Raw genomic sequence first — 25,033 nt, 5'->3', positions numbered from 1 at the left:
CACATCTCCAATAGAAATGTTAGGTTGTTTTGTTGTCCATTTTCTTCTCTGCTGGAGTTCATGTGGATAATCCTGAGACCATCTTTTCCAAAAATGCTGCTTCATCTTCTGAAGGTGATTCCATCTTGATAATCGGTTGGTCGGAATGTCCACTAGATCTGGCTCAGGAATGCTCATCAAAGGTTCACCAATAAGGAAATGTCCTGGCGACATAAATGAAGGATCATCGGGATCATTGGATAGAACGGTGATTGGTCTTGAATTCAAACAGGCTTCTATTTGTGTTATGACTGTGTTGAGTTCTTCAAATGTCAAAATCGTGCAACCTACTATTCTTCTTAAATGAAACTTAAATGACTTCACTGCACTTTCCCAAATGCCTGCAAAATGACTTGCTCTGGGTGGAATGAAATGCCATGTAAATCCTTCTTGCACTGCAACATCTTGAATTGAGTTTTGAAATTGTTGTGAACTGAGTAGTTGTTGAAGCTCCTTAAGTTCTCGCTGAGCTCCAATGAAATTGGTTCCGTTGTCACTATAGATGTTCGAAAATTTGCCTCTTCTGGATACAATTCTTCGAAGAACTGCTAAAAATGCTTGGCTACTCAAATCACTCACTAACTCCATATGAATCGCTTTGGTTGCTAAGCACACGAATATTGCAACATACGCCTTTGTCACTTTACGAGATCTAGTTCCTTGCTTAATCATTAGGGGACCGGCGAAATCCACCCCTACGTGAATAAAAGCTCGAGCTGGCTGTACTCGTGCTGATGGTAATTGACCCATGAGTTGTTCTGAGGCTGACGCTTTCAATTTAAAACAAACTAGACACTGATGAATGATAGATCGAACGACTTGTTTAGCTCGTGGGATCCAATATTTTTGCCTCAATGATGAAATCAATAACTGCGGTCCAGCATGTAACAATCTTCTATGTTCCGCTTCAATTATCAATTTGGTGAGATGCTCTTTAGGTGGTAAGATGATCTGATGTCGGCTATCATACGGTAAGTCGGAGTTTTTTAGTCGTCCTCCCACTCGTAGCAACTGTTTATTATCTATAAATGGATACAAAGATTTAAGTTCACTTTGGGATGAAACTTGGCCTGACGAAGCTAAGTCCTTGAATTCTTGCGAATAACTAACTTGTTGGATTAGCTTAATGCATTGTTGTAAAGTATCACTAATTTCAGAAGTGGAAATAGTTCCTACTTTCTTCTCGTTGTAATTTTTACAATTGTAAATAAAACGACGACACAAACAAATAACTCGCAATAGTTTCCACAATGATGAAAATTTCTCCAGAAAGCTTATGTCACCTTCATAACTAACTAAAGATATGCTCGTTACTTTCCTTTCTTCTGGAACATCTTCGTCTACCACTTCTGATTGTTCGGGCCATGCAGATGATTCAAGCCATGCGGGTCCATGCCACCAAATATCTGCTTCCTTCAACTGTTTCGGATCCATTCCCCGTGTAATAATGTCGGCTGGATTGTCCATTGACGACACATGATGCCACTGGTTGACTGATGTGATCTCCTGTATCTCTGCAACCCTGTTTGCCACGAACTCCTTCCATCTGGCAGCTGGAGATGATATCCATGCAAGCACTATTTTTGAATCGGTCCAGAAGTAAGTACTATTCACTGAAATGTTTAATATCGGAATTATTTTTCGATACAGCCTGCTCAAAAGTACTGCCGCACAAAGTTCAAGTCTTGGTAACGTTACCTTTTTAATAGGAGCTATTCTCGATTTAGAACCCAAAAGTTTAACAGTAGTTTTGCCTGAAATGTCCACAGTTTTAACATATATGCAACACCCGTACGCAAGTTGACTGCTGTCAGCAAATCCATGTATCTCGACATGAACATAATTCTTCAATACTACACATCTATCAATTTGTATTTCGTTAACACTTGGAAGATGATGACATATGTCTAACCATTGCTGGTAGAGCTCTGATGGTATTTGATCATCCCAATTGATCTTATGGATCCACATTTGTTGTAAGAAAATCTTGAACGGAGTAACTACTGGGCTTATGGAGTCCTAAAGGATCAAATATTTTTGCTATGGTCGAAGTCACTTGACGTTTGGTTGGTATGTTGTTCGTGAGACATTCATTAACTGACTTGTTGGTGATGAGAAGCTTATCTGATGTAGGATTCCACGATAAACCCAATGTTGAAACACCTGACTCGGACTCAAATTCAAACGGTAAGTGAATTTCCCTATGTTCTTCTGACACTGCTTCCAACAATGCTGGCTCGTTCGAACACCATTTTCTTAAAGTAAACCCACCGCTTTGCAATAATTGAATAAGTTCTTTCTGAAGCTTTAAAGCCTGTTCAACGTTATGACATCCTGAGCTTACATCATCCATATAAAAATCACGTTCCAATACTGTCGCTGCTTGAGGATATTTACTTCTTTCTTCTTCCGCTAACCTTCGAAGACACGCCATAGCCAAATATGGTGATGATGCTTCACCATATGTGACCCGCTGCAACTCATAAATCTTGACTGGTTCCACTGATGAATATCTCCACAGAATTCTTTGAAGTCCAATGTCATCTTCATGAACTTTAATCATTCGATACATTGACTGAATATCTGCCGTAAAAGCAATAGGAAAGGTTCGAAATCTCGTGACAATTGAATGTAAATCTTGCTGGACTGTTGGTCCTGTCATAAGTATGTCGTTTAATGAAACCCCCGTTGAAGTCTTCGCAGAAGCGTCGAAAACCACTCTTAGCTTTGTTGTGGTACTGGATGGTTTCAATACTGCATGATGTGGCAGATAACATTTCATACCATTATCTTCATGTTCTTCTTTCACTGGATTCATATGATCTAATTCTTCATATTCCCTCATAAAGTTACAGTACTGCTCGTTAATTTCTGGACACTGCTGCAACCGTCTTTCTAGCTGGTAAAATCTACGAAGAGCTAAATTATATGATTCTCCTAATGGGTTATGGTTTGGCTTAATTGGCAGACGTACAACGAATCGACCACTGCTATCTCTGGTAGTGTTTTCCTCAAAGTGTCGTTCACATTGCCTTTCTTCTTGAGTCATGACTGTTGAATGTATAGTTTCGAGCTCCCAAAATGTCTGTAACTGTCTATCAAGGTTACTTTCTTGCACAAAAAATGACACTTGTGGTATACTAGAATCTCTTGTTGTAGGAACTTTACCCGCCAAAATGTACCCAAATTCAGTCTCTTGTACTACTGGATAATTCCCTGGTCTAGTTAGTTTATGCGATCGCAAAATGTCCAAAAACACTTCCGCGCCTAACAAAATGTCAATAGTATCTGGTTGGTGAAAGTTAGGATCTGCATACACTATGTCTGTCGGCAAGTTCCAATCAGCATGATCTATTGGCCTACTTGGGATGTTATCTGTTATTTTGAGCAAAACTAAACAGTTTACATCAATTGCAAATTCACGAATTCTTGATTCTATATGTACATCTACACAATGCTTTGTTTCACTAATCACACTATTAATACCTTGAATTGGAACTCGGTGTTTATTTTTAGGTAGACGCAACCTTTGAACTAAATCTTCAGTCACAAAATTACTTTGACTGGCAGAATCTAATAATACTCTACATGGATGTAATTTACCATTTGCATCTCGTACATTTACTATAGCAGTAGATAACATAACAGTAACATTTGGTTTTCCCTTGAAAATGCAATAAGAACCTTGTGTCATATTTTCCCTATTCGTATTAGAATGACTCGAAAAATTTCTTGATTGTGAATTAGCAACACTGGGTTTCTCATCTGCTTTTGACATTACTTCATAATGCAGCAAGGTATTATGCCTTTTGGAACAGCGTTTACAACCACCTGATCTGCACGTCTTTACTTTACAGTCTTTTTTGAGACAGTTGAAACACAATAAATTATCTCGAACATAGTCTTGTCTTTCTTTTGCTTCAGCGTTTAAAAATGCAGGACATTTAAACAGCTGATGTATTAGGTTTTGTTTACAAAAGTTACAGAAAGACTGAGTTGTTGTCACGTATGATTTGGTTGTTTTTTCTTTTTGTTTTGGTTCAGCACTCTGTCTATTTTTATCGCCCCTTGACCTTGACACTACTTCCTGCGATGGTGTATTTTTTATAGTTTCAAATGCTTGACACCTACGTTCCAAGAAAGCAAAGAACTCTGATAAGGGAGGGAAAGAATGATCTGTGATTTGTAACTCCCACGCACGCCTAGTGTTACTGTCTAATTGAGAAACGAAATGTTGAACTAACAAAACCTCTTCTAATGGTGTCTGCAAATCTAAAGCTCGTAATGCATTCAAGTTACTAGTAGCTGTATTAATAAATTCTCTTAATTCTGATGTAGTTTCCTTTGTGATACATTTAATATGTAACAAATTACGGACATGAGTAGCTGCAATCAAACGCTTATTTTCATACCTGTCTTTCAATAATTGCCATGCAATTTTATAATTAGCTTCTGTAACTTGCAGATTCGCTATTAAATCATACGCCTCCCCTCTCAATGCACTCCTAAGGTAATGGAACTTTTGCAACACTGACACGTTATCGTTATTATGAATCATAACTTTAAAATTGTCTGAAAATGAAAGCCAATTTTCGTATCGTCCTTCAAATGATGGCAATTCAACACGAGGCAATTTTAATTGATCACTTGACACCTGATTCTCATTTCTCGAGAAATTGTTTGAATGAGATTCCTGGCTATGCTGAATAATAAAATCCTCTAGTTGCGCTAATACATCATAGTAACTGGTTTCAAACTCCTCTCTATATGCATCGTCCTCTACTTGTTCGTAATTTATTTCTAACTGTGATTGCACTTCATCGAACTTTTTATACAACTCAATCATTGCAGTCTTACGTACTTTCACCTGACTAATTGTAGTTGTTGAATTAATATTACTTACGTAGTTTTGAATTCTTGTCAGTTGACTTTTGCACACACCACGTTGTTTCACTAACTTGCTTCTTTCTGAGTCCTCCATCTTGAAAAATATTGTAAGTCCACACTAACTAATAAACACAAGTCCACACTGATGAGCGTGTTCTCACTTATGTCTATTCACATAAGTTCCAGAAGAATTAATAAACGTCACTGCACACACGAACAAAACTAAACAGAGAGCAATGTAACGATTGTTCACATACACATTCACAGTTTGTATCAAACGCTAGTTCACTATGATCCGGCCCGGAGGACCAATGATCTGTCTTTTGATGAATAAATGTTCACAAAACAGTTTAATTGTAATAAATGAATAAATGTTTATTTGCACTAACTACACAACAACTGCTAACACTTACAACTTACTGTTATATTGTCTTTTTTGTAAGAATTCCGGAGGACCGTCTTGTATGGATCTCCTGGTGCTCAACTTGCTGACACTCACACACACATACTGTTTTTTAAAACAAAAGAGAAACGTTATGCAAATGTAATGGCAATGATACAAACTCACTATAAAAGTCTCTACAGTACCAAAGCGGCTGACTAACATATTGAGCCCTTGTAAGAAGAATGAAAATACACTCGAATTATGGGGCTCCAATAGGTTAATTTTTGGGCCATTTTTCGTGGCAATTAAAACGCAATTTCTGTAGCTTTCTTAACTGAAACGGAAGACAACCAATACGTACTCATGGGACGGCAAATATTTTATGGCACAATTGTTATTCTATGAACCATTAATACATACAAAAACTAATATTTCCAAATGAAACTATATACATTAATGGGTCATTTCAAAAAAGTGGGGGGGCAACTGCCCCCCTTTGCCCCCCTAATCGCCGCCCATGCATGCTACATAGATGTAACCAAAATTTTGCTTTTGAGTTTTAACAAAGGTAAAGCCCACCCATGTTCTAACTATAATATTCTCACGTTTCCATTTAAATGAGTTTTAAATATACAGTAGAGCGTCGATTATCCGAACGTCGGTCAACCGAACGACCGCTTAACCGAACCAAAATAAAGGATTTTTTTAAACGTTAATTTTGTGTACTGTGTGTATTGTTCATGCAAAATGCGTATGTAATATGTACATATTTTTGTTTAATAAACTGTACCACATACTATATATTCCTACTTAAGTTGTCTTTGTACGTTACTTTGTAATACTTAAAGAGATGCCTGCTTTTATGAATAAATTTACTGTACAGTACTTCTTTTTGACAAATAAACATGTACAGTTCGATTACCCGAACAAACCAGTTTTCCGAACACCCATGTCCCCCATATACTTCGGATAATCGATGCTCTACTGTATTTAAAATAAACAGATAAAAATGTTGAACAATAAATTGAATAATTACCAAAATTTAAGCATCAAACCATTTTAGACCTATCAGGGCGTGCACAAATATATCCGGTACACCCACGGTAAAGTGCATATGTATATATGTACTTGTTTATTTTAAATGCCTGTTTTGAAGAATAGCGCCCCTTTTCAGCGCCAAGGCTATAACAGACGTGAACCTACAGTTTAAGGTGGATTTCAAACCAACTTAATGAGTTCATTCTTTTTTATTGCTCTCCTACTGCGAAACAAACCTGGGCCCACGTTATATGTATAGCTATGTCATAGCTCGTATAATAAAAATAGGTAGTTTAAAATATACTAGCTCAAATGCCCGTTTGTCGCACTGGGAGAATAGGTTTATGGCAAATATTTCAATAGCCTCCCTCCATAAGATAATCATTTCAATGAAAGTGCAATCAAAAATGTAATGGAGTGTATACGACGTATAGCCACTTAATCCAGCGTATAATCACATGAAAGTTACGGGACCATATACGGAACTTTGTATACGCAATATTTTTGAAAATGGTCTAACATATACCCACCAAAAATGCTAACATTGTATCATTGCCTATAATGATAAAAATTCATAACATGCCATGTTTTGGAATAAAGCTTGAATCACTTTCCCTCAGGATACGCCATGGGTTTCCAAAGTTTTTGCAGTTGAGGCTTCCCTCAACCACCAAAGTCTGAAGGCGCCTGCCGTGTCAGAAATGGCATGTGCCCCTAAAAGAGAGACTATCACTATAATAAACTATGTTTCATTTATTAATCACTAATGAAAATATCTTATTAACACAGGTGATGTACATTGTACACACTGACTATACCTTTTAATGTTATTAGCCGGTGTTAATATTTATAAATTGTGGTAAGTCAGATATTTATGTTAAAATTGAAAAATACGGACAGAGAGGGAATTTACATAACAAAAATCGACACATTTAAATGGACAAAGTCAATGGGATATATGAGCTTGTTTTGAGTCTCACAATTTATTAACTCTCGGAAGTTATTTTGAAATGACAAGACACATCTCTTTCTGGAGATTTAGTTTTGACCTGTATTTGGATTTGATCATCACCATGGCTGAAAATCCGGTTTCACAGAAAAAGGAAGGAGCATTCGCAAGGCCTTCTTATAATTCCGGATACTTATTCCTCACTGAGCTTCAAAATTCAGGCAACGATGTAGAAAGAAACTTAGCCTTCAATGTACTGTCTGAAGAGAGAATAATGAGCTGTTGCTCTTCTCGGATGGTGAAATTTGGTATTCTCTGCGTTGAGTGGGTCCAAGACCCAGTTGTGCTGTGTGTCCTCTGGAAAGAACTACTCAATTTGGACATAAACTTGTGTTAAGAAGACATACTATTCTACAGAGATAAATAGAAGATCGTAAGTGGTCATCTAACAAACATTATACAAGTTTAAGTCAAAGGTAAAAGGGCCATTCCTGATCGTATGTTGAGCAGAGATGATACAAAGGCTTAGTCCACTATGTATTACTAAAGAAGAAGGGTGCAGACTCAAATATGCGTGTTGCATTTTAAACATGTTCCTTTGTAAGATTTTTTGAAACTCCTCGAGCCTACCCTTATAACCTTTGGCGTCTTCCCAGGGTCCTGCGCCGCAAAGTTTGAAAACCCCTGGGATACGCTATATTAATTAAAGTTACATGATAGAAACCTAGCTTGAGGTAGATAGTAACCATTGTGTAGTTAAAAAAAATAAATGGAAATCAATTTTTTAATTTCATCGAAATCTTTATGCTTATTTCAGGCACGTGGATTTCTTAGTTTTCTTTTTAATAGCCGCTTGTTAAATTATCCAGACAAGCTGGAAAAGAATAGCGTTATGTCTACATGTGCAAATTATGTTGTTTATCTCTATTGTATAATGTACGTGTCATGTAAAACTGTCTTTACAACAAATCGTAACAAACTGACATATTTCTGTACACGTCAAGATTTTGAATTTGATATAATACAGGTAGTAAAGTACGGAACAAAAATAGACTACCAAAACCTCCATTAGTTTTAATGGCGTTTCTTGGTCATTTATTTTTGCCCCGTACTTTGCTTTTCCACTTTTCAGTACTCTCTCTTCCGTGGATGTACAGGGTGTTACAAAAATTTACAATATATGTATTTTTTTTTAAATTTTGGAAACAGATTCCACACAGCAAAGTAAGAAAAAAGTTCATATGGATGTGTGGTTGGAAGGGCATAGTTTCTTAATTATAGAGTGCCGAAAACGTGGAAAAATGAAATTTAAAGGTCCATAGTTCTACTACTATAGGACCGATCGTAGTTGGGTCAAGACATCACTGAAGAACTAGTATGTGGACTATCCAAATATTTATCTTTCAGAACCTCCGGTATTTGCACAATCATTTTTAGAGAGGCTGTTTGGTAGTACTTGATCACTCTACACCTACCTCTCAAAATTGGTATGCAAGTACTGGAGCAGTTTTAAACATGGATATTTTAAGAGTTCACATACCAGTTTCTCGGTGATGTCTTGACCTGGCTACGATAGGTCACATAGTAGTAAAGCTATGAACTTTTAAATTTCACTTGTTTCACGTTTTCGGCACTCTAGAACTCCGAAACTATCCAAAAGTTCATATGATTTTTTTTTATTTTGATGTGAGGAATCTCTTCTCAAAATATTGTGATACACTTTTGTAACACCCTGTATAAGCTGAGGACTTCGTTTTATCGATTCAATCTCCTTTTAGCCACCCGTAACTAGCAGACCAACACCTTAACACTTCAGAGATATACAGCCGAGTCTGCAACGCTAACTCTGAACTCTATCTGTCCTATGAGAAGTAACACTCTCAATTATAATCTATCCTCATTTTAAGCTCCACTGGATAAGTAGTGAATCCAGTGGATTTTGCGTCTAGTCTCATTCATCGATCTACAAGGACAAGCCGTTTCCAGGTTCATAAGAGAAAAGTCATCTATATCATCAACAGCAGGTTAGTAATAGGGAAATTTGTTCCTTGCATATACGTACACAAATTCACTACACTACATTGAACACTCTACATTTCCTAAACTAGGAGCAAGCGTTTTTCGGTGATTATTCCTCGATGGTACATCGGATTTTTGATTTCGACCTATGTTGTCACTCAGCACGACATACTCTATCAGCGTGCTAAGTTTGGTTGAGATCGGCCAAACGGTCTAAGAGGAGTTCGCGGACAACCAAACGGCTAACCCGAGTATAAGAGCTTCGCTTCGCTCAGCTCAATAATGACACCTCTCTTAAAATGACATTGTGGGCGCTCTCACTCTTGCAAGACAATTTAAGAAAAGATTATCTGGCAATCCTGACGCAAACCATGAGAATCATGTCTTCTTTATAGAAGTTTGGTGAAATTTGATATTTTATGACTGACAGTTTTGTTGGTGTGTACGCAGAGCACGTTAGCGATATCATGTATCAACTTCAAGGCCAGCAAAACAAGAAAACAAAACAAAAGGTAAATTTATGCAAACATAAACTTTTACTGATTAAAGTTATCCCTTACGAAACATACCATTTTGTTATTATTAATGTTGTTATTAGTTGTATTAGTAATTCTAACTATGTTTGATAGTTTGCTCTACCCTCTTCTCATTTAAAACGTTCAAGCTGAATTGAAGATGGCTACAGCTACCAACATGTCAACTGACTTCCCCAAATACTTCAAAATTTTCCCTTCTCAACTTTACATGCCTCTATCATATTCGACTACATGAGCTCCTACTGGCAATCCAACCTGGGTCTCCTGCGTAGATGGTGCGTACACTCTCCTTACACCCATGAGCGAGTTCTGAAGTTCAATTGTTCTTTCTTTTCAGCAAACTTGTTTACGGTAAATTTTACTGCATGCGTTACGTGTTTCATTATACATAATTTCGCTACAATGAAGTAGTAAATAGGAATATTTTGGTACAAAAATGAACATTTATATTTATGTAAGTCAGAATTAAGATTTTGCACAAGACAGTTGTCAGTTTTCTCTTGATTTGAATCTTTTCCATAGGTATTCGAAGTTTCGTCCGCTGCTGGTCACTATTCTTCCTCTTCATTTGAAATAAGCTTTAGTGAACCCTCCAACTCCCCGTCTCTCTTGTCTATACCAATCAACTTTATTACGTATAAAAAATAGCAAATACAACCAGCACTAACTTCAGAATTCCGCTCTGAGACTCAACAATAGCACTGGAAATTCGTATTAAGAGTCGACTCAAATTCTGCGATAAATTTCTTTTCTTTCTTTCCGGAAGCACATCGGACTCGATTGAGACTAGGGTTGGTAACTGAGCTACAATTACACTTTGCCAGGATGGTGTCAGGCACAGTCACTTTGATCAATGAATATTACCAGTATGATGGTTAATTATTCTTAATTTTCATTCATTAAGTTTTTTTTAAATTATGTTTCTTACCAATTTACGCAATACGTCCCTACTGTAATTGAAAAGCGGGCTCTTTAAAAGCAGGAAACTCTTTAAATGTAGAACGATTTACACTTGTTTTTGGATGGTTTATATACTGTAGTTTGAAATTTAGTTAAAATCTAATAACTTATCTCCAAGTGGACTGAAAGACACGAAACATATACCATAGGGCTCTACTTGGCCTGTATTTTATTTTAGCAATAAATTGCAAAACATGTGTTTCTTCTTAAAGCCGCTGTTTAGACAAAAATTTGTAATCTTTTCTAAATTTTTTGGAAGCAGAAGATATATGTTGGTAAACTTTTTTCTCTGTTGACAGGAGGGTGTTTGTGAATAGTCAAATAGAATCTGTGATAATAACATGAGTTTTTAGTAGAAAAAACAAATTAACATTTCAGATAAAAATATGAGAAATTGGTAGCAAATACCCTGTGATAAATTAGTCTCCAGGGATATTTTTACGTCATTAAGATAGTGATAATATTTTTCCAAAAATCTTCACTTAGACTTAAATTCTGGTAAAAACCTAAAATACAATATAGTGGCCTTCTAGTTAATTAAAAAGGTAAATTAACTGAAACAGGACCGATAGCTCTCTATGTATAAAAGAACCAGTGTTCCATTTGATTTACAAATGTCGAGTGTCAGAGCTTCGGAGTGACAATGGAAAAGTCTCTGAGAAGTAGCCACCAATGTATAACAACAAATATCATAAAAAGAAGCACTATCTCTAACAGGATCTGCAATAAATAAAGATATTCGAAAGCTTTAAATGTCTATTTGCATATCACATGATTGTAATGAACCGAATTTTTCTACAAGTCAAGCGAATTTCCTAAGTATTCAGCTTATTTCTATTATTTAACCCAATTATAATCGTTTTAATGCTGATTGAATATGTTGTCTGCCATGTAGTTAAGTTTACATGTACTGCATTGGGTGTTGTATTCAACACTATTAAATGCTTAATACTAAATATAAATTTTGTTACTAAAAAGATGTCCATTATGCTAGTGTTCTAGATGTTACATTCCTTTGTAGACAATTTGTTTCATTAATAAATTGTCATTCATGACAATAAGAGATTCTAGCCACAACTCTTTAAATTCATTTACATACATATTAACTTAGTACTTATTCCCTTAAATATTCATATTTTTGAACTGTATATTCATTTATTAGATTTAATTTTATTAAATTCATTAGTTATGCAACACTACGGTCAGCAAAAATTCTAAATATCCCTTCGTTTAGAAATATGTACCTACAATTGGCAACACTGAGCGTAAGATATATTTCAGATTGAAACAACACCAGTTGAAGTTATGTTGAGTTGAGTTGATTTTTGAGTTTAAGGTCACGTTCAGCAGCGAGGCTATATGAGACGTGGACCTACTTATTAACGTGGAATCCAAACCATACGAGCTCCCACCGGGTATCAAACTCGGGTTTCCCACGCCTAAGGTGCGTACGCTAACCGCTTAGCCACGAAGGAGCTCCCCGGTTGAAGTTACGCCAAATAATCTTTTCATATTAGCATTCCAAATATGTATATGCTTAAATGTTATCATAAGCGTTAAAGTGACATAAGACCGAATGATTCATCACTTATCTAGAGGTCATTTCTTTTCTGCATTTAAACATGATAATTAGCTAAAGATGTAATCAGTTAGCATTTTTTCTCTTAAGTTTGCAGAAGATAGTTTATAATTCTTGATCCGCCATATAATACCGTTCTCGCTCTACACGTATAATTTAAAGCTTACAGAAAAATGGCTCACAAAAATTTGTATGTGACTCTGAACAATGGCTTACAAATGCCGCTAGTTGGTCTAGGAACTGGAATGGTAAGTATTTAATAAATTTATAGCCTTATAATTATATTTTCTTAGTTTATTTTCTTCTTAATTTTAGTAAGGAAGTTATTTGATTAGTTTATTTAATTCCTTAGGGGGGGGGGGGAACTTATTTTTCACAACAAAATACAAAAGCGCAATACTTGCGGTATCGACATTTGCGGCACTTCGACTATAGACATTTGTGGTACTGAGACACATGCGGTACTATTCGAAATAACTTCTTATTCTCCAAGCTAATAGAGGATATTTTCGGGTGTTCAATTAGAGGATAAGCACACAGAATCAACTGCTATACAAAGACCAAATTTTATAACATTGGTGTAGCCAGCAAATTGTTCTAGGGGAGAATAACATGACTTTTTCAAGGGATTTGGGGCTTTTTTGCATACTAATAGCAGACTAAAAATCTCATTTCAAAATATAAAACCAATGTTAACTCACCATACGTACATACAAACCTTTCTCAGAACACTAACAACATGTAAACCCAAATATAACTATCACTTATACAGAAAAGTGAAAAAAAAAAAAAAAAAGCATTTACTACAATACATGGTAGACACATCCGAAAGGTGTAAACAAATGCTTGTTTGTGATTGGTCAAAACTAAAAAGAAAACAAAAAAAAAGTAAACAAATCCTTATCTGTGATCAGTCAAACGATTGTCCATGATATTTAAAGGTAGTGTTGCCACGAGACGGGACATTTCTCGTGTCTCGTCTCGTCTCGTCTCGTAAACGAGACGAGACACGAGACGAGACAGAACCCTTTTAGACGAGACACGAGACGAGACAGACTACTTTTCTCGTCTCGAAAATCAAAACGCTGGCGGGAATGGACAAGATTGAAATTGCCAATGGTCATATAGATTGCAAAAGGAAAATCCCCTTTGTGAGAAAACATGTTGAAAAGCCTTCATAGAAAAGTGTCCTCTGTCTATTGAATGAAACAATCGTGATACGTGAGCTTCCAGGAATATCATCCTTAATCTCTTGTCCCAAATTCTCCTTGCTGTAAACCAAGGATTTCTCATTTTTTTTTTTCATTTCTGGCTGGAATGATGACAAACGAAACAAAGACAGGGAAGATTTTTACAAGGTCAAGAAACCGAACTACCACCACCAGCTATTCAATTTGAAAACTGGGTAAGGTCTATACTCATCACAGGCTGTAGTTGAAAGTTCTGGCTGAGGTGGCAAAAAGAAACAGACAACAATTGTCTTTATTCCCTGGTGGCGCGGCGGTATTCTTTTTACTAAATGAACTGAAAACGGCAATTGAAATACATCTTGCAACTAAAGTTTTGTCCTCTCTCTCTCCCTCTCTCTCCCTCCCTCCCTCCCTCCCTCACACACACACACACACACACACACTTAAAAATACACTTTTACCGTTTTACCAATCGCCCGCTTACAGCAGTCATGTTGAAAAATTCACATCTTCGTTTGGAAGCCGGCGAAGGACAAAGAAAGCAAACATATTGTCGACGAACCCTTCAAATTGTTTGCTTTCAGCAAATTTATGGTACCCCTATAGTAACAATAACCCTGGAGCTGAAGAGGTTTTACAGGGGGGCCTTCCTTTTGTTACGCGGAAATGTTTTATCTGACCAGAGTGCGAAATTGCCCTCTGCTTCTATGTTGGGAGGAGAAGAATACTTCACTTTTCTAGTGAAAAATATTCATTAGGACCTGAATTATCTTCAAAAATGTTTTCTTACAGGCGCATTAAGCCTTTCGAACTTAATAAATGTAAAGAACATTTGGTATGATATTCATGGAACTCGTTGAAAGCAGAAAATATTATGACAATGATCAAAATTCGAACATTGAAGAACATAATTAACAGAAAAGAAATAGGATACCCAAACCATATTTTTAACCCTGCTATAAAATGTATATCCTATATTTTTACTAATTCCGTACTCCCATGAAAGTAACCTGGCCAGGATATTCTCTCCAAATTTTTCAGACTGAAATCCGTTTATTCCGTACGATTTCGCCCCCTGACACAATACGGAAAAACAAATGCTGTTAAAATCCATACACATGACCCTTCCGGGACTCAACCCGTGGCCTTAAAGCCGATGGTCTATCACCGCAGACTGCTCGGTTTGGTATGAAGATGTACGTTGTATGATTACGAATAGATCACGACAATATAAGAAACTTTAATCCAAAATGGCCACCCAAATATCCTTTTTTTAGACCACAAGCTAATCTGGGTATACTGTCATGAGTTTGTTACACAAACGGGGCAACCACCATATAGGGGCACACACCCCGCGGGTATGGGAAGAGATTTGTACCATGGAGGTGTAGACTGGCCCCAAGCATTCTTTCCTCCGATGTGTCAAATAGAGCTTACTGTGCAGTAACCTATAAAATTTCAATCAAATACTTTCCATTACTCAATAAAATTATTTGGTTCCAAGCCTTTTTAAAATATATATATATATATATATATATATATATATATATATATATATATATATATATATATATGTAATAATTGCAACAAATCTAAACATGCTAAAATGGAAAGTAGTTTTTGGATTGGTATGGGTTAACACTGTGAAACCTAAAGGCTGGAATATATGAAATCAAAGTGTACACACACATCTATCTATCTATCTATCTAATATATATATATATATACCGACACTATAAAGCAAGTGGGCCTCTATATGGTGGTTGGTAGTATACGGTAGTGTCGGGGATGGTGACACCTTTACATCGGACTTTGCTTGTCGTGAAAACATCATTTGACATTAGTGTCTTCATTTTCCACGTACCTATGAGCAATTTACTATATATTCGTGTATTGAAACTGGTAAAACAAATTTCAATGTTTCAAAATGTTAAAAAAAAAAAAAAAAAAAAAAAGGCCAGGGTCGAGAAGCCTCAGACAACTAACAGCAGAGATATATTATCTTGTAAACTATTTGCCCTTACCTTGTCAGCTTATTTGAATTTATTTTTAAGACCTTCAGGCAACTTTGGCCCACTCCGAATAGATGATGATGGGGAAATTAGTGGAATGAAGAAAGTGATAGGATACAAGACAACTTCGAGAAAACACACACACACACACTCCATGTTTGTCCACCACAAAGCTCACATGGCACTAACCGAGATCGAACCGACTACCACACACACCAGAGGTAAATGCTTCACGGTGTAGCTACCGTGACCAGAGATGGAGTGGATCAATGGGTCAAGTGGGTTGAAGTTTTCTAAATGGATCAGTGGGTCGTGGGTCAACAGCATGCGACCCACCACCCACCATGACCCACTGTGACCCACCACCCACCGTGATCCACTGCGACCCACCACCCACCATGGCCCACTGTGACCCACCACCCACCGTGACCCACTGCGACCCACCACCCACCATGACCCACTGCGACCCACCACCCACCGTGACCCACTGCGACCTACCGACTCAGTATGATCTACCGACCCTCTCTGATCACTGCATTGTAGAGAGTATCTTCTGAAGACTGGTAAATTTGTCTCCGTTTTACTTTCAAGACCTTCATTTCCCTTTCTTTTCCACTTGTTTCTGTCTACTTCCCTAAGGTGAGTATATCTAACCAAGTGAAAAAAGAACTTCGGGCACTTTTGGATATTAATATTTTAATAGTAATAATAGCAATAGGACTTACACTACAACTTGGCTTTCAAGACCTGTGGGTTTTTAGAGCTAACTACTGGAAAAAATCACTTTTGAATCACTGTAATATATAAATTATTTATAAAAAAATTGAATGTAACTATGTGTGCCTGATCATCACGGTCAAATTGCAAAGTCAAATGAAATTACTTTTGGTATATAGTTAGGCCTTAAGACAAATTAGGATGTTATATTGCTTTTATTATAATGCATAATATCCTAAGGAGGTAGTGAGGATCCGAATTTTTGCGAAACAAAATGAGTATCTCGCAAGCCGTTAAACTTACGGAGCTGAAATTAAGTGTATTAACTCTTTATTGAAAATAAACAGAATGTGTCCTAGCATTTTTTTAAATGCTCCTTTATGTGGGGAGGGGGGCGCACTTTCTATACATGGAAAATTGGTAGTGAATTGGTTTGTAAAAAGGATCGAAAACGATCGATGTTATTTCAGAAAAAAAATCAGAAACAAAAAATACAGTGCTTGGCTTCATATATAAATTGCTTTCTGCTATAATAATTGCTGAAGCTTATGTTTATTATATGGAGCACTCACAGCACAGGATAATCAACCCATAAAGTTGTGAGAAAAATAGACATAAAATTTGTAGTGTAAGCTTAATTACACGGAAATTTGAAATTTGGATTGTACGCATAATTGTATGGAAAATTTACTTTCTTCCCTTTACGTTGGTCTACTTACTTTGATTTGGAACTTCGAAATTTCATCCTTTTTCCACTGAGAAGTATTGATAATTCAACAAGGAAATAATTATACTATGATAATTTAACTGAAACTCATCGTAATTTGGCACATGGCAAACAGCAGTGTGGTAATTGAAGTTGAAGAAGGAGGGAAATTCCCATTCACCTCTGAATACTTTCCAGAAACCTCGTTCCCTTTCGCTTTCTAGACGGGGGAACGAACTTGGTAATGGTATCAAACCTTCATGTGTAATTACAAAAAATAAATTTATAAACAAATAAGAAATCATCAGTTTAGCGGGCTTTAATTGATAATTTATTCACAAGATTCCCCACAAGCTCAAAGTAGACGAGCTAGTTATTTCTTGGCTGAAGGATTAACATCATTCCACTGCGGATGATTTACCGCCAGAAATTTACCAACAGGAAATAAATCCTATTTCAGATTTGTTTTAAGGTGGAAAATTACGAGTTACGGAAAATGTATACTTGTATTACTAATGGCTTATTTGTGTTATTCAACTTTGTACCTACTTTTTAGTAACTCTCTTCTTTGGTTTAGGTAAACTACGTTTCAATAAATATTCATAATAATTGTAATTATGCATATTTGTAACTTAAATTTAACGAATACTCTCTTAGCAAGAATAGCAACAATACTCTCTTAGTACAAGTATATTTTAGGCACACACTAATTTCCCCCCACCTCAAACTGTTTCCTCACTGACAAACACTTTACCTTTTTATATCGTAAAGGTCAGATCCACCGTTATTGTAACAGAGTGGTGCTTGAGCGATTGACTAGAAATTCAAACTCCGATTAGTGACAATGTCAGTCTTGTTTTATTACAAGTGTAAACTCTTTAGTCAGTTCAGAAGAGGCCGTGGATCGTGTTCAGACTTCATGACGTTAGATTTTGGTGAGTCAGACTAGATCAAAGTGGATAAGAGTGGTTAATGGTGGGTGGTGGGTCACGGTGGGTGGTGGGTCAGAGTGGGTCACCGTGGGTGGTGGGTCAGAGTGGGTCATGGTGTCATGGTGGGTGGTGGGTCAGTGGGTCGTGGGTCACGGTTGGTGGTGGGTCAGTGGGTCGTGGGTCAAGTTTTCATTGACCCACGCCAACTCTGACCGTGACATTTCTTGTCTTGTTTGTTCTGGGTAATAACTTAGTTGTATCTTGATTAGCATGGTGCAGCCTGGTACATTTTACTTTCGTTCCCATGGTATGCTGCTATATTTTTTTACGAGACAAGACGAGACAAAACGAGACAAACGAGACGAGACGAGACGGGACGGGACAGAACCTCTCGAGACGAGACACGAGACGGGACGAGCACGTTTTTTCGAGACGAGACACGAGACGAGACATGCTTTGCACGAGACGAGACGAGACAGCCTGAAGTCTCGTCTCGTCTCGTCTCGTGGCAACACTATTTAAAGGTAACTTCTAGAAATATTTATATTTTTGGTGTTCTTTTATAGGATTCATTAACAGTTTTCCAATAACTATTTGCTAGTGTTTACTCAAAGCTCTTCGTTTTCAAAATGAGATATTTTTGAATACGAGAAAGTATTATGGAATTATCCAAAGAATTACTTTCGGATACAAGTCACTCACTTTGCACACAATTGTCCATTGTTATGAGCATATTTAGGGATATTTAGGGTCAGATCTAGCTCAGAATAAGTATGAGAAAAAGTCCAAATTAATGTTCAATGAATTAGTAATTTATTTTCATGATTTATAATAGAAATGAAATGAAATCTTTAAGTTTTCGTCCCACGTTATGACGGTTAGGCTAAAGGAGACGGTGATGAGAAATCAATGAAATAATAGAATGAAGAAAGTCGGAGGAAACGGGAGAGCCCCGAAAAAAACCCACGAGCACGGTGTTTGTCCACCACAAAGTCCTTGGCGCGAGCTGGGATCGAATCAGGGACCCCAAGCACCGGAGGTGAACGCTCTACCACTGAGCCACCGCGCCCCCAGGTTCAATTAGTACATTAGAGATAAACACACAACAGTAACACATAATGCTAGGACAGAACACATCCTGAGTCAGATATTCACCTCTGGAACTGATTTATAGTCATTTATAAATCCCAATTCCTTAGCCTTCTTCCACAAACACTGATTAATATGGAAATTACACACACTAATGTGCGTTTCCTAATGGAACAATGTTCTTGGATATGTTATTGCTGCTTGCTCGAAATTCAATTTGGTTAATTTCATATTCCAATCATTAATATTAGCCTTCTAGGGGTGGGCACAAGCGAGTTCGAGCGAGTTTTCTCTGAAACTCGACTCCACTCGAAACAGACATCTTTGAGCTCGACTCGAGAACTCGGCTCGAAAAGTTTCCTCCAACTCGACTCGAAAATCGACTCGAATTCGGATTGAGTTTTGAGTCGAGTTGAGCCAAATCGAGCTAAATTTTGTGTATAGTTTTAAGTACTCTCTTCAAGTATCCTACATAGACAATGTAATTATCAATGATACTACTACTACTACTACTACTACTACTTATTATTATTATTATTATTATTATTATTATTATTATTATTATTATTATTATAACAACAACAACACTATGTATAACGATGAAAGATAGGCAGTTTGTATCTGAATACTAAAATTAGTAGACTGCCGATTTCGATCGTCGAGAAGTCTTCAGGAGGCAAGGATATTCTTCACGAGGTTCTGGGTTGTAGTTCCGCAGAAGCAAGTATTCGGGCTCGAGCCAAATTTTTTTAGAAGTTATACATTCTAAAAACGAGTAGGGTTTTGAGAACCATAAAAATATAGTTAAACATGGTATAGCCGCTGGAAACATATTTCTTGTTACATAAACAATATTAACATTACTTCCTATGTTACCATAATCATGTGAAGAAATTCTTTTGTGGTACATAAAACATACCATATTGTTATTGCTTTTATAGTTGCACGCATAATATACATAGTTGCACGTATAATACACATAGTTGCGTGAACAATATACATGGTTGTATGTGTTATTCCGTGTCACGCATGCGCTGACCAACGTGAAACACTAACAAAGACGCCATTTGCAACTTCAAAAACGAAGTTTTTTTTTTTTTTCAATAATGTGTATGTCGAAATGAATAGCAAGACAGTTATTAAGAACATGGACTCTAAATGAACTAATAGAGAAATGTGAAAGAAAGTTTATTTACGGAAGTTTATGCATTTTCTGGCATGTAAATGAGTATATTATTATAAACCATGTTTCTAGTACAAATAAGCTCATGAGATGGCAGAATTGTTACCCTTGTAAATGCTATGCAAATGTTCACTTCATAACATTTCTTTCATAAAGGATTACAAGAAATATAACACATTTCATCTTTCTTTGTTCACATTTTGAAAAAAATATATCTCAAACGCTTTGCTTTTAACAGAAAAGTACGACCAACTTAGATTAACACTGTTATTTAATAGATATTTTTGGTATTAATGTAAGGAGTATTGCAAATTTATAAATAATGTGAATGTCAAGAGGTGTTATCGTACTGCCTTTTTTTTTCTTCTTGTTCTTGCAGCATTACAGTGTTTTAGAAGGGACAATACCAACCTACTCATAATTTTTGAGTTCTAAGTTCATGGTCAGCGCAACACAAAATAGGTATTTACAATAGCAAGTCCATACGTTATAGTAGCCATTTTGAGTATGGTTAAAGGAACATGTCTTATATTGTTGGGACAGCCATAATAAATCTTGTGATGGTTTCGACAACCATTCTATATGCTATTTCCAACTATATAGGAGCTGTATAGTTGCAAGTACAATAATTAGTATAGTTGTTAATATCATAAACATGTCTAGGACAACCATAATTTTTGTTGGCCCAGCTAGAGCTTTTTAAAAATATAATATTGTAGTCCGAGTCATAAGTCTTGCTGGCGCTATATTAACAATACTGTATAGTTACATTCAACCATAATTATGGTTGAATATAACAATACCGTTTTTAGAGTGTAGGTCACTGTCCAAACATGTTCAAAACTGCTCAGTCTTGGTGTTAGGGTTGTCAACGGCTCGAGCCAATTTTTTTTAGAAGTTATAGGTCACTGTCCAAACATGTTCAAAACTGCTCAGTCTTGGTGTTAGGGTTGTCAACGGCTCGAGCGGCTCGGTTCATAGTTCATTCATTATCGAGCCGAACCGAGAATTGAACTGAGCTAACAACTCACCCAACCGAGCCTGTTCGAGCAATCGGCTCAGTTGAGCCGAGTCGAACCGGGCCGACGGACTTGTTTCAACGGAACTGGCTCGAGCCGATGGCTCACCTGAGCCGAGTCGGTGGCTCATCCCAACCGAGCCGGCACGAGCTGTTCGCTCCGTTGAACCTAACTGTGCTGGTTAACATCACTACTTAGGGGGGCTTGTGCTTGGGCTCAAAAATTCGACTGTGCAGGTCTCACAGTATATACTTATATTAGTGCTCACGACATTTGAGGCTGTCTCGTTATAAAAATCTATTGTTATCGAGACAAGATGAGATGCGAGCAGCGTCCCCTTTCGTGAGCAACAATAAAAGTATTCCACATTACTGCATATATTTCTCATGGTTTTCGCTTTCCAGTCTATCAGGCCATGATTTCAAAACGAGCTAAAACGAGCTGAACGAGCGAGTCATTTATCAAACACGATTCGACTCGAAACTCCACCTCAAAAACAATGACTCGACTCGAGGAAATTACCTTTGACACGACTCGAAACTCGAGTTGAATTCGAGTCGAGTCGAGTTTTAGCTCGACTCGTGTCCATCCCTAGCCTTCACCAAACTGAAAAATCCCTGATACGTCTTACTAGCTCTTGTTGGTAAGAGGCTGGAGATCAAAGAGGGAATATTTGTTTCCTCCAAATCATTCCCGTTCTTAAAATTACTGTCTGTACTGAAAACCCTAATGAAAAGTGCATGGTTTCTTATTAAGGTTGTCGATTACTGTGATAGTTTTCATTAGGTGGCCCGCGTGAACTCCTCTTATATATTTATAACCTACCAAAATCAGCCAATCAGGTTGAATAACATAATATTAAGCCGTTCCATCTCCATACCCACCTCTTTTATTATTCTATTCATTCCAATTTAGACTAACGTGGTGTGAAATGGATGCTTTTAGCGCACGTTCCACGGTGTGCACCGGTAATGTCCCGCTAAGGGAAAGTTTTTAACAATACCGCAAATGTCCCAGAAAAATTGGTTTCTGATTGTACCGTAAATGTCCTGATACCACAAAATACAGTGGATACTGAGTCACGACATTAATCTGTTTCGTATAGACCCGATCAGATCGTCAAATTGTCAGAACGCCTAAATTTCAAAACGGTGAAATCGTCCAGAGATACGGTCAAAACGCCCGAAAGCAGAAACACAATTCTATAAACATGCAGGCAAAGTTTATCGAATGAGTGTGACGTCACCCGATAAGCACAGCCCGACACAACGAAGGGGGCTCACATACACTTCCCTTATTGAAAATTAACGCATTAGTACCCTAAGTTATGACATTTGACACCCAGGCGTCGTCCTTGATGATTCTATTTATGCATTCTATATATAGGAACTTGCAGTAGTGTGACACAGGGCCGTCGCGTAGGTGGGGCTACCAGGACGACAAATCAACAAAATTCAAGGAATTCAGATTATGTTGGTAAATGATTTTTTTTTTTTAAATAATGTTAATTCAGATATTTGAACAATTATTTATTTATTATTATTATATAATATGTTAATTCTTACTTTTCTGCAATAGAATGTCCCAGTGTTTGCTATTCTAGTTTTACCTATTGGGGTATAATAATACTTCTGAAACTAATTCTGGACAGTCAATTTTACTGTTTAATAATTTGTGTAAGAACAACATATCAAGCACCCATCTCCATTGTTCTAATGTTTGAAAAATTAAAATTTGATAATAAGTATCCATAAGGGACATACTTTGGGTAGAAACCGTTTCTCTTGTATGCAAGCATTTTTAAAATTTTAACTGTATATTTTCTATTGTATTAGATACAAAAAATATAACCTTATAAATGTTGATTCTTTGTAGAAATCCTGTCATATCCTATAAATTTAACCTAGGTTTCTAATGCACTACTCATTATTGCGTCAACATGTTCAGGAAAGATTAATTTGCTATCAAATATAACTCCTAGGTGTTTGATAGTATTTAGGATAGAAAAAGGACTGCCACTTACTGTATACGTAAAACTGGATTTTCTATCCTCGTGCAAGATATGGATTTACATTTGGACATAATTAGGACTAATTTATTCTTATCACACCATATTTGAACTTTGTAGAGCCTATTGAAGTTTCATGCAGTCATCAATTGAACTTACTTTGGAGTATAATTGAGATTGTCGGCAAAAAGAAGAACTTGAGAAGTTTTAATACACAGAGGAATATCAATAATAACAACAAGGAACAACAGGGGACCTAGATTAGGTCGTTGAGGGACTCCCGATAGAGTAATGAACTTGAAAATTAGCGGTAATGTAAAACATCGTCTAGGATTATTCAACTGGAACTCTCTCCAGCATCTGCGAGATTTTTTTTTCCTTTTATCTTAGAATTTAATATTTGTATCGTTATTTGTATATTCTATGCTGTTACTATATTGATGAGTATCAAGTTCAAAATAAACAAGAATAACACTCGATTTCAATAATTCAAAAACATGTTTTATTAACTTTTATGTTTTAACTACAAAAACCATTCACTTTTAAAAATTGGCATAATACCAACTTCTTTTATCGTACATTCCATATTTAAATGTAGGAGTACGGAATAAACTCTGGTTGTTTCTCATAACACACTGGGGGAGGGGCGCATTGGAACTTTCGACCCGGGCGCACAAAATCACGAGACAGTCCTAGTATGACATATCGTTTTGTGGTAGCTTTTCACTACAAACACACACCTGTCTTTATTTTCAACTTTATCTCTGATCATGTAATAGTTATTACTTTTATAATAACAGTGTAATATCCTTTAATATTGTTATTTTTATATGGTTTATAGAAGTATGTAGAAAGAAATATACATACGAGCGAAAGTGCATTCACATTTCCATTTTTCATATCCTGCAACGTTAAACAACCAACAATACTGTTGAGGTTCGCTGATCGAGAAATAAATAAGGCGTTCTACAAGTGCAATAGTTTGTTCCAAACACATCATTGTAGCAAACAGCAAAAAATTAGAAAAATATCCATGCCTCTGCGACGAAAAAATATCAGGTAGAATACGTTATTTAGTATCTACAGAGTGACTTATGTCATGAGAAAATCACAAAGAGATTTTATTTAACCTTAGACATACCAAGGAAAAATCAATGTAGGTCAAACATTCATTTTATTTTACAGGTTACAGTATTTTGTAAAATCTCGGAATCTTTTTCATTTTTCTTTTCAATGCTACCTTCACTTTTGTTAGTTATCACTTTTAATATCTCTAGTAAAACTTTATGAAAAAACATCAGGTCGAGGTGTTTTAACTTCCATCTTTGTTTTGCGACAATATTGTTATTAGCAAAACCAACGTACTTTTTATTTTTAATGTATTATTATTATTATTATTATTATTATTATTATTATTATTATTAATAATAATAATAATAATAATAATAATAATAATAATAATAATAATAATAATAATAATAATAATAATAATAATAATAATAATAATAATAATAATAATTTACACATTAAACCAAAGAAGAATATTTCCTAAAGTTATATTACTACTTTCCAGTGTGTGTTAAGAAAATGAAACAAAAAAACTAAAAAGAAAAAGAAAAAAGAGAGATAACTAAGAAAGTAAAAACAAAACATGCAGTGTGTGTGTCACTTCTGTTTGCGAAAACCATTGCATAAGTAGAAAACATGTCATATGTTTCGAATATGAGAAATAGTCATATTTTTTGTGGGCATAACATGAGTTTGTGTAATTTAATCCTTAATTAC

General features: G+C 36.2%; 1 protein-coding gene and 1 long non-coding RNA gene across 2 annotated transcripts in view; one reads left to right on the top strand and one right to left on the bottom strand.

Moving 5' to 3' along the window:
* LOC145664193 (uncharacterized) overlaps positions 1-25,033 on the bottom strand; it is a 119,643-nt gene that overhangs the window by 22,174 nt on the left and 72,436 nt on the right. The window lies entirely within an intron of this gene.
* The window catches only part of LOC145664191 (aldo-keto reductase family 1 member A1-A-like), a 60,400-nt gene continuing 47,827 nt past the window's right edge, over positions 12,461-25,033 (top strand). Inside the window, exon 1 of the mRNA XM_081730628.1 lies at positions 12,461-12,640. Within this exon, the coding sequence (XP_081586754.1) occupies positions 12,566-12,640 (75 nt within the window). The 5' untranslated portion in view covers positions 12,461-12,565. The remainder of the gene's footprint in view (positions 12,641-25,033) is intronic.

Source organism: Thermobia domestica, chromosome 11, assembly GCF_964235325.1.
Source record: "Thermobia domestica chromosome 11, izTheDome1.hap1.1, whole genome shotgun sequence".
In the NCBI taxonomy this organism is placed as follows: Eukaryota; Metazoa; Arthropoda; class Insecta; order Zygentoma; family Lepismatidae; genus Thermobia; species Thermobia domestica.
This window is presented reverse-complemented; position numbering and strand designations above follow the sequence as displayed.